General features: G+C 35.7%; 1 protein-coding gene across 4 annotated transcripts in view; it reads left to right on the forward strand.

The window, feature by feature from the left end:
- Window positions 1–14163, forward strand: part of SLC39A10 (solute carrier family 39 member 10) — an 82331-nt gene that overhangs the window by 37436 nt on the left and 30732 nt on the right. For all 4 annotated transcript variants that reach the window (XM_017946732.3, XM_003907751.5, XM_017946731.3 and 1 more), the window contains exon 4: window positions 13791–13960. In XM_017946732.3, coding sequence (XP_017802221.1) covers window positions 13791–13960 — 170 coding nt within the window. The remainder of the gene's footprint in view (window positions 1–13790; window positions 13961–14163) is intronic.

Genomic DNA, 14163 nt, shown 5'->3' on the forward strand with positions numbered 1-14163 from the left:
TGGTTGCTGTTGGTGTATAGCAGAGCTACTGATTAATTTTGTATCCTGAAACTTTGCTGAATTCATTTACTAGTTCTGGGAGCTTTTTGGATGAGTCTTTAGGGTTTTCTAGGATACGATCATATCAGGAAACAGTGACAGTTTGACTTCCTCTTTACCAATTTGAGCGCCCGTGATTTCTTTCTCTTCTCTGATTGCTCTGGCTAGGACTTCCAGTACTATGTTGAATAGAAGTGGTGAAAGTGGCATCCTTGTCTTGTTCCAGTTCTCAGGGAATGCTTTCAACTTCTTCCCATTTAATATAATATTAGCTGTGGGTTTGTCATAGATGGCTTTTATTACCTTAAGGTATGTCCCTTCTCAGCAAAATTGCTGAGGGTTTTAGTCATAAAGGAATGCTGGCTTTTGTCAAATGCTTTTTCTGCATCTATTGAGACGATCGTGTGATTTTGTTTTTAATTTTATGTGGTGTATCACATTTATTGACTTGCAGATGTTAAACCATTCCTGCATCCCTAGTATGAGACCCACTTGATCATGGTGGATTACCGTTTTGGTATGCTATTTGTTGAGGATTTTTGCATCTGTGTTCATCAAGGATATTGGTGTGTAGTTTTCTTTTTTTGTTATGTCCTTCCCTGGTTTTGGTATTAGGGTGATACTTGCTTCATAGAATGATTTAGGGAGGATTCCCTCCTTTTGTATCCTGAGGAATAGTGTCCGTAGGATTGGTACCAATTCTTTGAATGTCTGATAGAATTCAGCTGTGAATCTGTCTGGTCCTGGACTTTTTTTTGTTGGCAGTTTCAATCTTGCTGCTTGTTATTGATGTGTTTCTATATTTTCCTGGTTTGATCTAGGAGGGTTGTATATTTCCAGGAATTTATCCATCTCATGTAGGTTTTCTGGTTTATGTGTGTGAAGGTGTTCGTAGTAGCCTTGAATCATCTTTTGTTTTTCTGTGGCATCAGGAGTAATACCTCCTGTTTCGTTTCTAATTGAGCTTATTTGGATCTTCTCTCTTCTTAGTTAATCTCACTAATGGTCTATCAATTTTATTTATCTTTTCAAAAAACCAGCTTTTTGTTTCATTTATCTTTTGTATTGTTGTTTGTTTGTTTCAGTTTCATTTATTTCTACACTGATCTTTGTTATTTCTTTTCTTCTGCTGGGTTTGGGTTTGGATTGCTCTTGCTTCTCCAGTTCTGTGAGGTGTGACCTTAGATTGTCTATTTGTGCTCTTTCAGACTTTTTGATGTAACAGGCATTTAATGCTATAAACTTTTAGCACTGCTTTTGCTGTGTCCCAGAAGTTTTGATAGGTTGTGTCACTATTATCGTTCAGTTCAGATAATTTTTAAATTCCATCTTGATTTCATTGTTGACACAATGACCATTCAGGAGCAGGTTATTTAATTTACTTATATTTGTATGGCTTTAAGTGTTCCTTTTGCAGTTGATTTCCAATTTTATTCCATTGTGGTCTGAGACAGTACTTGATATAATTTCCATTTTCTTAAATTTACTGAGACTTGTTTTGTGCCTTGTCATATGGTCTGTCTTGGAGAGTGTTCCATGTGCTGATGAATAGAATGTATATTCTGCAGTTGTTGAGTAGAATGTTCTGTAAATATCTGTTTTGTTCATTTGTTTTAGGGTATAGTTTGTTTCTTTGCTGACTTTCTGTCTTGATTTGTCTAGTGCTGTCAGTGGAGTATTAAAGTCAGAACTCAAGGTCTGCTGTTTAGAGTATTTTGTCCCAGTGGGTGCTCCCTTGATGTGGTGTTCTCCCCCTTTCCTTAGAGGGATTGTTTTTGCTCTTCTGGGTTCAGCCATCCAGCAGAGAGCTACTGGGCTCCAGGCTGGTACTGGGGAGTGTCTGCAAAGAGACCTGTGGTGTGATCCATCTTCAAGTCTGTCAGCTGCAGATACCAGCACCTGTTCTTGAGGAGGTAGCAGGGGAGTGAAATGGACACTGAAGGTCCTTGGTTGTATTTTTGTTTGGCGTTCTGGTTTCATGTTGGTTGGCATCCAGCCGGATGTAGCACTTTCAAGAGTGCATCAGCTGTGGTTGTATAGGGAGGATCAGGCGGTGGGTGGGGCTATAGAGCTCCCAAGAGATTCTGTGTTTTTTTTTTTTTTTTTTTTTTTGCAGGACTTTTCCTTAATTCAGCCAAAGACGTGGTTCTTGTCCTTCGTTGGCCATGAAGATTTAGGCTTGCAGATGGGGTTTGAAGGGTGAGCAAAGCAGGGTTTTATTGAGTGAAAGAAAGATATGGGGAAAACAGATTCTCCGCGGGGCGGGAGTCCCTGCTAAAGTGCTTCTTGCCTTGCAGGTAGGCATCCCAGGTTCCACACAGGAAGAACAGGGGCCAGGCTTCTCCCAGCTGCAAATGGAGGCAACTTCCTGAGGCTCCACTCCGGTGCGCATTCCTCCCAGTGCGCAAGCCAGTTGGAGTTTTTCCGGGGACCCACTCCCACCTGACTATCTCACTTTGTCTTTGGCAACCTGGGCAGGTAGAGAAAGACCACCAGGTAGGGGTAGGGATAGGCATGACTGAGCTCAGACTCTCTTTGGGTGGGGCTTCCTGTGGCCGCTATGGGGAATGGGGATGTGGTTCCCAGGGAGTTTTGTTCCCAGGGGGATTATGGCTGCCTCTGCTGAGTCACACAGGTCACCAGGAAAGTGGGGGAAAACTGAGGCCTCACCACACTCCCACACAACCTGCAGTCCTAAAGGTGGGCCTCACTCCTACCATGCCCCCGGAGAAGCACCGAGTCTATTTCCAGGCAGCCAGTGAGCAGGACTGAGAACTGCCCCAGATCACCAGCCTACCCCACTGAGAAAGCAAGTGGACTCACAGTTTTTTGGTGTCTCAGGGAGCCTGCAGAGGCAATCCAGTTCCTCCAAAGGGTCCGTGAATTCTCTCAGCTTTTTTGATATGTTGCTGTGGTAGTTCTTGGAGCAAAAGTTCACGATGTGAGTTTCCACATGCTGCTCTGCAAGCTATTCCAGCCTCCTATCCGCCATCTTAATCCATATTTGTCTTTTGATGCACAAATTTTTTAAAATTTTTTTGAAATCCAATTTGTCTGTTTCTTTTGTTTTTGCCTGTACCTTTGGTTTTTATTTTTCAGAAATTATTGTCAAATCTAATGTTGTGAAGCTTTTGCTCAGTTTTCTTCTAATAGTTTTATAGTTTTAGATCATATATTTAATTTAGGTATTTGATTCATTTTGAGTTAATTTTTATGTATGGTGTTATATAAGATTCCAACTGCATTCTTTTACATGTGGATATCTGGTTTTTCTAGCACCATTTGTTGAAAAGACTGTTCTTTCTCTCATTAAATGATCTTGCACCCTCATCAAAAATTGTTTCGCCATATATTTGAAGGCTTATTTCCAGGCTCTCTCTTCTATTCCATTGATCTGTATGTCTGTTTTTATGCCGTTACTGTGCTGTTTTGATTACTGTAGCTTTGTGTAGTAAGTTTTAAAATCAGGAAGTGTGATTCTTCCAGTTTTGTTTTTGTTTTTCAAGTTTATCTTGGCTATTTTGGGTTCTTTGTGGTTTCATATGAATTTTAGGAAGTTTTTTATTTCTGAAAAAAAAAAAAAAAAAAAAAACCTATCATTGAGATTTTAATAGGGATTGCATTGAATCTGTAGATCAACTTCGGCAGAATTGACATCTTAGCAATATAGTCCACCCTTAATATCTGTGGGTTCTGCATCTGCAGATTCAACCAACCCAAGGACCAAAAATATTTGGGAAAAAAATAAAAATAATACAAGAATAAAAAGTAACACAAATAAAAACAATACAGCTATTTACATAGCATTTATATTGTATTAGATATTATAAATTAGAGTTGGCCCTCGAACAACGTGGGGGATTAGCAGTGCCATTCCCCGTGTAGTTGAAAATTTATGTATAACTTTTGGCTCTCCCAAAACATAACTACTAGTAGCCTACTGTTGACCAGAAGCCTTACCAATAATACAGTCAATTTATGTCAATAGTATATCTATTATGTACTGTATATTCTTAGAATAAAATAAGCTAGAGAAAAGAAAATATATTAAGAAAATCATAAGAAATTTATGTAGGATTTATTAATTATAATGTAAGGATACACAGCAGAGAATTTATTTTAAGCAAAGTGAGAGTTTATTGGAAAAAGTATAGTAACACTTGGAAAAGGGCCAAGCAGGTGACTTGAAAAATCAAGTGCATATGTGGAATCTTTAGGATTTTCAGTTCATTATTCATATTAACTATTCATTAAATGAAAGTGAATCATGATGAAGGTCTTCATTCTCATCATCTTCATGTTGAGTAGGCTGAGGAAGAGGTGGAAGAGGGAGGGGATCTGTTGGTCTTAACTGTCTCAGGGGTGGCCAAAGCAGAAAAACATATGTATTAAGTGGATGCATGCTGTTCAAACCCATGTTGCTCAATGGTCAGCTATAATTTAGTAATGATTTAAAATATAAGAGAGGATGTGCATAGATTAAATGCAATTATTATGCTATATTACTTAAGGCACTTGAGCATCCACAGATTTTGGTGTCTTTATGGGGGTACTAGAACTAATTTCTGCAGATACCAAGTGATGACTGTATTAAGTCTTCCAATCTGTGAACATGGGGTATGTTTTTATTATTTGTCTTCTTTAATTTCTTTCCACAATATTTTGTAGTTTTCTTTTTTACTCTTTTTTTAAATTTAACTTTTAAGTTCACGTTACACATGCAGGTTTGTTATATAGGTAAACTTATGTCATAGGATTTTGTTGTACAGATTAGTCACCCAGGTATTAAGCTTAGTGCCCATTAGTTATTTTTCCTGATGCTGTCCCTCCCCACGTTCACTATGGAATAGGCCCCAGTGTCTGTTGTTCCCCTCTATGTGTCCATGAGTACACAGACAACTTACAGAATGGGAGAAAATTTTTGCAAACTTATGCATCTGACAAAGATCTAACATCCAGCATGTATAAGAAATTTAAACAAATTTACAAGAAAAAATGACCCCATTAAAAAGTGGGCAAAGGACATGAATAAACACTTTTCAATGGAAGACATATGTGCAGCCAACAAGCATATGAGGAAAAGCTCCGTATCACTGATTGTTAGAGAAATGCAAATCAAAACCACAATGAGATACCATCTCACACCAGTCAGAATGTTTTGTAGTTTTCGTTGTACAAGTCTTCTACCTCCTTGGTTAAGTTAATTGCTAAGTATTTTACTCTTTTTGATGCTATTGTAAGTGGATTTGTTTTCATAATTTCCTTTTCAGATTGTTCATTGTTGGTATATATAAAAATGCAACTGATTTTTGTGTTAACTTTGTATCTCGCTATTTTGCTGAATTCATTCTAATGCTTTTTGTGTGTGAAATCTTTTTTTTAAACAGCAGAGAATTTATTTTAACAAAAGTGAGAGTTTATTAGAGTAGAGTACTTGGAAAAGGGCCAAGCAGGCAACTTTAAAAATCAAGTGCTTCTGTGGAATCTTCACGATTTCCTACGTGTAAGATCAAATCAAGTGCAAACAGATGTTAATTTTACTTACTCCTTTCCAAATTGGATGTTTTGAATTTTTTTCTTGCCTAATTGTTTGGCTAGAACTTCCAATACTATGTTGAATAGAAGTGATGAAAGCAAGCATCCTTGCTTTATTCTTCATCTTAGAGAAAAGGCTTTGTCTTTCACCATCGAGTATGATGTTTGCTGTGAGTTTTTCATATATAGCTTTATTATGTAAGGTTTGTTGCTGTCTGTTCCTAGTTTGTTGAGTCTTGTGATCATGAGAAGATACTGAATTTTGTCATGTGCTTTTTCTGCTCATTGAGATGATCATGTGGGTGTTTTTTTCTTTATTCTGTTAATATATGTTGATTTTTATATATCGAACTTTTATTGCATTCCAGCAATAAATCCCACTTAGTCATGTTGTATAATCCTTTTAATTTGTTGCTGGATTTTGTTTGCTAGTTGTTTTTTTTTCTTTGAGAATTTTTACATCTGTGTTCATAAGGGATATTGGTCTGTAGTTGTCATTTCCTGTAGTGTCTTTGTCTGATACCTTTAGTATCAGGGTAATGCTGGCCTCATAGAATGAGTTAGAAAGTGTTACCTCTTCTTTAATTTTTTTGGGAAAAGTTTGAGAAGGTTTGGTATTAGTTCTTCTTTAAATGTTAGGTAGAATTTATCAGGTCTATTCTATTATAATCCTTTTTATTTCCTTGTAATCAGTAGTAACATCCCGGCTTTAATTTCTGAATTTAGTAATTGTATCTTCTCTCTTTTTCTTAGTCAGTCTAGCTTAAGGTTTGTCAATTTTGTGATCTTTTCCAAGAATCAACTATAGATTTCATTGATTTTGTTTTTCTGCTCTCTATTCATTTACGTCTGCTCTAATTTTTATTATATTCTTCCTTCTGCTAGTCTTGGCTTATTTTGTTCTTCTTTTTCTAGTCCCTTAAGTGTAATGTTAAGTTTTTGGTTTGAGATGTTACTTGTTTTTTCATGTGAGTTTTAATAATTATCTGTTTTTCCCTTAGCACTAGTTTAGATGTATCCCATAAGTTTTGGTTGAGGTTTTGTTTTCATTTGTCTCAAGTATTTTCTAATGTCCCTTGTAATTGCTTCCTTGATCCAGTTGTTAAGAATATGTTGTTTTAAGTTCTATAAATTTGTAAATTTTCCCGTTTTACCTCAATAGTTGATTTCTAACTATTCCATTATGGTAGGAGAAGACACTTTGTATTATATTTATATTTTTAAATCTGTTGAGACTCAGTTTGCGACCTAATACATGGTCTATCCTGGAAAATGTTCCATGTGCACTGACGAATGTTTCTGGTGCAGTTTTGAGTAGTGTTCCTTATATGTATATTAGATCTAGTTGGTTTATTGTGTTAAGTCCTCTATTTCCTTGCCTATCTGCTGGATAGCTGTTTTATTCATTATTGAAAGTAGAGTACTGAGATCTCCAACTGTTATTGTAGAACTGTTTATTTCTCCCTTCAATTGTGACAGTTTTTGTTTTGTATATTTTGATATTCTATTTTTAGTTACATAAATGTTTATAATTGTTTTATCGCCGTCCTTTGTTGTTTCTTGTAACCTTTTTTGATTTAAAAGTCTACTTTGATATTAGTATAACCACTCCTGCTCTCTTTTGGTTACTATTTTCATAGAATATCATTTTCCATCTTTTCACTTTCAACCTGTTTGTGTCTTTGGTGTAAAGTGAGTCTCTTGTATATAACATATAGTTGACTCGTGTTTTTATTCATTCTGCCAGTTTCTGTCAGTTCATTGGAGAGTTTAATCCATTTACATTTAAAGTAATTACTGAAAAGGAAGGACTTCTGTCAGTTTGCTATTTGTTTTTCTATATGCCTTAACGCTTTTTTTGTCCTTCATTCCTGCTGCTAATGTCTTCCATTTTATTTAGTTGACATTTTTTGATAGTGAAAAGGTTAAATTCCTTTTTCATTTCCTTTTGTGTATATTCTATAGCTGTTTTCTTGTGGTTATTATGGGGATTACATTAGCAGCCTAAAGTTAAAACAGTCTAATTTGAATTTATATCATTTAATTTCAGTAGCATACAAAAATTCTGCACCTTCCAGGTTACTGTTTAGTGTCCTTTCCCCTTGAAGTACTGTCTTATTTCTTATAGGGCAAGTCTAGTGGTAACAAACTCCCTAAGCTTTTGTTTACTTGGGAATGTCTTAGTTTCTCCCTCACTTTTGAATGTCAATTTTGCAGTATATAGGATTCTTGGTTGACAATTTTGCTTTATCGTTTGGGACTTTGAATATATCGGCCTGTTGCCTTCTGACCCACAACGTTTCTGTTGAGAAATCTGCTTGTAATCTTATTGAGAGCTTCTTATATGTGTTGAGTTGCTTTTCTTGCAGCTTTCAAGAGTCTCTCTTTGTCTTTCAAGAGTTTGATTACAATGTGTCTTGGTGTGGGTCTCTTGAGTTCCTCTTATTGGAGTTCATTTAGCTTCTTGGATGTTTACATTCATGTCCTTCATCAAATTTGGGAAGTTTTTAGCCATTATTTCTTAAAATATTCTTGCTGCCCCTCCCCGCCACCCCACCACTCCCCTTCATCTTACTTGACTTCTACAGTGTATATGGATGTTGGTCTGCTTGTTGGTACCCTCCAGGTTCCATAGGCTCTGTTCATTTTTAGTCAATATTTTTTCTTTCTATTCTTCAGCATCAGTAATATCCATTGTCCTGTTTTCAAGTCCACTGATACTTCAGCCTGCTCAAATCTGCCTTTGAATCTCTCTAGTGAATTTTTCATTTCAGTTATTGCACTTTGCAGTTCCAGAGTTTCTTTTTGATTTATCTTTAGTTTTTCTACCCCTTTATTGATACATCCATTTTGTTTATACATTATCTTCTTGACTTTTTTTTTTTAGCATCCTTAAGACAGTTGTTTTAAAGTCATTGTCTAGTAGATCTGCCATTAGGTCTTTTTCAGGGACAGTTTCTGTGATTCATTTTTTTTTTTTTAAATGTGCCTTGCTTTTTTGTTTCTTTGTATGCCTTCTGGTTATTTGAAACTGGACATTTGATTCTAATAATATGCTAACTCTGGAAGTCAATTCTTCCCCTTCCCCAGGGTTTGCTATTTTCTTGTTAAATTGTGTTTGTCTGTTACTAATTTGGGTTGGGGAGGGTTATTGTTTTATGCTATCCCGGTGGTATAAACATAAGATTTTCACAGGTTTTTTTTTTTTTTTTTTTTTGAGATAGGATCTCACTTTGTCACCCAGGCTGGAGTGCAGTGGCATGATCATGGCTCACTGCAGCCTCAACCTTCTGGGCTCAGGTGATCCTTCCACCTCAACCTCCAGAGTAGCTGGAGCTACACGCATGTGCCACCATGCCTAGCTAGTTTTTGTATTTTTAGTAGAGATGGGTTTTTGTCATGTTGCCCAGACTGGTCTTAAACTCCTGGGCTCAGGTGATCTCCCATCACAGCCTCCCAGAGTACCAGGATTATAGGCATGAGACACTACACCTAGTTTATCTTCACAGGTCCTTTCTGAGCCTGTGCCCTTCCCTAGGCATGCATGATTACTTTCTGATTTTCTCCAAATATGCAGTTATCTTTGAATTTTCCAGTATTTATTGTCTGACTCCCAAAAGGGAAAAAGGAGAAAAAAAGAAAGGAGGAAAAAGAGTTGCTGGCCTTTTAAATCACCTGGAAGACACTTTAGTGAGGAGATTTGCAAAAATGAGGAGAGGTACAGCAACATGGCCACGTGTCTCTTTGCCTGTACTTCTGTGATCAGAATCAGTGATCAGAGTACAGATCCTCAACATTTGGGGATCAAAATCCATTTTGTCTACTCTAGCTCCTGTAATTGTAGGGTCCTGTAGATTGATTCAGGACACCAGGCACAGCTTCCTTTCAAAGGACTAAGGATGGCAGATGGGTAGCTGCCACTAAACTAAGAGCTGAAATTGATCAAAATTAACCACATTTTACCATTGAGCTTTCCCCTAGAAGTTGCATGCTTTCAGTAGACTACAGAGTTCCAAAGTAGTTAACATCAGACAGATTTTGTCAGTTCATTCACAGTTTAGGGGGCATACAGATTTCTGGTGCTTCCTACTCCACAGTCTTTCCAGAATCCTCCTCCTTTAACCATTTTTAAGTGTACAGTTCATTAGCATTAATTACAGGATCTTACTATTAAGGCCATGTTTCATTTCCTTCTTTAATTTTTCAAAGAAATACTTCAGAATCCTGTACCCACTTGTTTAAAATTTCCGTGGAAAGTTCTTCTCTTGTCTGAAGCTGATCTGGGCACAGGAGTTTTGGCACCAGTTGAGTGGAAAGTTTGTTCAGCTTTAATTTTTCTGTCAGAATTGTATTAGCTCAACCAGCTGAGATGTCTGTGGAGTTGAGTATTGTTTGTGCTGTTAATTGTTGGTCCTTTTCAATTAGGGAACAAGTAAATTGATTTTTTTCATAATACGCATTTTCCATGAACTTTTTGAAGATCCTCTCCTATACTAATAAATTCCATGATGAGATAAGTTGGGAAAATGCTGCATATTGTATTCTTCTTTTAGAGATTCATATTGCTTATTAAACTGTTAGAGGCTCTGAAGGAACCTGTGTTATTCAGCATTACCAAAACTTACTTGATTATTAAATTTCTCCTCCCTCCCCTTTGAAATACCCCCATCTCATAGAACTAATGAGCTCAGTTTGAGAAATGCTAGATTATGCAAGTTTTTTTAGCAGTATAACATGACAATAGCTAGTATCTGGCCAGTTCAAATAGCTACTCATAAGCAAATAATTTAGAACGATTTTCTTTTTAAAGGGGCAGAATAATTGGCATCTTTGAAAATATTTTTATAATTTTCAACTCTGTCATTCAAGGCAATGTATATACAAAGGAGTAATTAACTATGTTATAATATTTCCAGTTGTGCCCTCTATGTTTTATATGCAAAAACAAAGTTATCAAAAGATATAGGATCAATTTTAGTCCTAGAATTAAGGTTTTCTTTAGTCAGTTAAAAATCTTTTGAAGGTAGTCTTTAAAATATTTTATATAGCAAACATGCTATATATATTTCCTCTAAAAGAAATAGAAAAATATTTTTAAAGAGTTAAAATGTTCAGAGTAATACAGAGACTATTTATTGATTTATTTTAAGTTTTCTTTTCATCAAAACACTATTCCACAAAAGAACTCTTTTTGTGAGACAGGGTCTGACTCTGTCGCCCAGGCTGGAGTGCGGTGGCATGATCTTGGCTCACTGCAATCTCAGCCTCCCAGGCTCAAACCATCTCACCTCAGCCTCTCAAGGAGCTTGGACTACAGGCACATGCCACCATGCCCGACTAATTTTTATATTTTTTGCAGAGATGGTGTTTTGCCATGTTGCCCAGGCTGGTCTCAAACTCCTGACCGTAATCAGCTTGTTCACCTTAACTTCCCAAAATGCTTGGATTACAGGCATAAACCAGGACCCTGAGCCATTAAAATAAATATTTTTATTGGGTAATTTTGGTGACTAATTCTAGTGCATTCTTGGCTAAAATTATTCTTATTAATAAAAATTTATAATAACTATGAAGGGTTATCAGTTGTGTTTACTCTGTATATTTTGTGTATTTGGGGTCTTGTCGGTAGTTTTGGCAGTCCCCATTCACATATATTAACATTAGTAAGTAAATACATTTTATTTTTTCTCCTAGAGTGTCTTAGAGTATGAATTACTAGCTTTTCCAAGTAGTTTAGTGCACATTTTCAAGTTATTAATTGAAGTTGCTTTTAGGCTGTTGCTTTTAGAAAAGTTGCTTCTGTATTAGATTATTGCCAAACTAATAGGGAAAAATATATTTGTAAAGGGAAAGTTATATAGTACTGTGTAAGATACAGTTTATCTTCAGGTTAGTGCTTTTGTTGCCAACTCACTTGTCCCATGTGGTTACTGTAAGTTCCCTGTCTTTTTTATCTCTCCTTTTTTTCTTCAATATGATTGGATCTAGAGAGCTGCAGTAGTTTTGACAAACCATTTTTGATTTAGCTGACCAGTAACTTTATTGCCTGTAAGACCTCGTGTCTAAAATTTATACCTATGACCACTTCTCTGACTTATTTCATTAAGTTCTTCCACTGATTTTATTCTTCCTGTCTATAAACAGGGGACTAACAAACTAGCCTGTTGATCATCATTAAGTTAGTCTGTAAACCTTATTTGAGCATATATTTTTTCTTTCTAGAATAAGGTTTTTGACTTCAGTTTCCCGTGGTTTGTCATCACAACGATAGTTAGTTAGAGCAATCACACCGAACCCCCGCCCCTGTGTTTTTTGTTTTTGTTTTTGAGATAGGGTCTTACATTGTCACCCATGCTGGAATGCAGTGGCGCAGTCTCAGCTCACTGCAACCTCCGCTGCCCAAGCTCAAGCGATCCTTCCGCTTCAGCCTCCCAAGTAGCTGGGGCTACAGGTGTGTGCCACCTCGCTTGGTTAATTTTTGTATTTTTAGTCGATACGGGGTTTCACCGTGTTGCTCAGGCTGGCTCAAACTCCTGGACTCAAACTATCCGCCTGCCTTGGCCTCCCAAAGTGCTGTTTACAAGCATGAGCCACGACGCCGGGCCGCAATCCTCCTCATCCTTTCTTTCCACTAATCAGGAGATATTATTTTTGTAGCAAATATGTGATCCTGGTTCCTCAAGAATTGAGTTCCTGCTCCTTCCTTAATCCAACATCCTTGCAAGGATTGAAGCCATTGAATCCAAGTCTAGTGGGTAGATCTTCAGCCCTCTAATACTGGTTGTTTTGAATCTTACTTTGCCTCTGAGGTTACCTATATTTATGTGATAGTAATTATCGTTTAAGGTACAGGGTAAGCCACAGAGCTTCCATTAGTGATAGATGATCTATTGTTTTAATTCAGTGAGATAATTGAGCTAATGAGTATTGACTATAGTGTTAACATTATTGGATATTGTGAATACAATGCCCATTGGATAAACAGTTTTATTGATAAAGTTCAGCATTTAGTGGGACAGTATCATCTCCCTGTCTTTTCCTCGTTGTTGAAAATTTTGAGTTATTTTGATGAAGAGATGCATTTTTTCAATGTTATATCACAGACTTAATATAAAGTCTTTCTGCAGATTTATAGTCCTCTTAGATTTGATTTGAAAAATAGTATTTTAGATTAAAATCTTTATAAAATTATTGCTCTTCAGTGAGATTTTCTGTAGATAGATCTTAAAATAAGCAGAATTTTAAAAACTAATAACATTTCTATTTCATTTTAGGCCAGTAATAGAAATTGTAATGAAAATGTCCAGCCCCCAAACCACTGGCATATATTTCTGATGTCTTACCTGTTTGTGAATGACCTAAAGACATGTATACGGAATTCCCCTTCCCCACCATACCTATTTTTAAGTCATACTGTGAAAACATTTCTCTTGTGTTCTGAGCCAGTTAAAATTATATAGTGACTTTTTTTTAAGTGGTAAATTGTTACAGAAACCCAAATTGGAGGAATGGGAGTTTGGAACCAGGTGTAGAGAAAAAAAAAAACAAGAAAAATAGGACTGAATTTACCTTTGTAACAATAAAGTTACCAGTAATGAGACTTTTTTGTTATCATATGAACATATTTCCATTTGGGGCTATGTTACATTTCTTAAACTCTATATTAGAAAGATTTACAAAGATTTTAACACATTAAATAGATACTTGGCTTTTTTAATGTCTCAGGTGAGTTTTATAATTATATTCTTTAAATAAACAGCTTTATTATTGTGGCTCTGCCTTTAGACTTTTTTAATTTTATTTTTATTTATAAATTTATAAATTTTTATTTTTATTTATTATTTTAAATTTTTATTTTTATTTATTATTTTAAATTTTTATTTTTATTTATAAATTTTATTTAGAAATTTTTATTTATACTTTAGCTATTAAGTGAATCACAGCCTTCAGTCATTTTAAGTCACTGGTTCTAATTTCGTGGGCCGTTGAAGGTGCTATGTATAATTTGATCTGAGTTTCTTAATTCTTTTTAAAAATGTTTAAGTTAGTTATGTGTCATATTTTTGTTTTGTTTTTAAACAATGCCATAAAGCTTTCATAGTCTGGGTAAAATAGTCTACCTTCTATGATTCATGTATCTTATGTTTTTATTCTTTTTGGTAGTCTGTTGTTTTAAATTGTCATGCTAACGTTGACTCTTAATTTCTTTTCTACAGCCTGGATTTGTGGTATCATTTCTATCACTGTCATTAGCCTGCTTTCCTTGCTAGGCGTTATCTTGGTTCCTATCATTAACCAAGGATGCTTCAAATTTCTTCTTACATTCCTTGTTGCGTTAGCTGTAGGAACAATGAGTGGAGACGCCCTTCTTCATCTACTGCCCCATGTAAGAAATGTTTTTAATCTTTTTAAAAATTTAAAATAAAAATATTTAAACTGAAAGGTCCTTCATTAGCAAGCTATAGCACAGTAATCTGGTATTTGTATTGTTTCATTTGATTATAGGATGAAGTATTTTTTCTCTGTTTTCAGAGTTTTAATAGCAATTTTTTTAAATAAATTGAATCATTACGTCAACTTTGCTTTCAG

The sequence above is a fragment of the Papio anubis genome, chromosome 10, assembly GCF_008728515.1.
Source record: "Papio anubis isolate 15944 chromosome 10, Panubis1.0, whole genome shotgun sequence".
Lineage (NCBI taxonomy): Eukaryota > Metazoa > Chordata > Mammalia > Primates > Cercopithecidae > Papio > Papio anubis.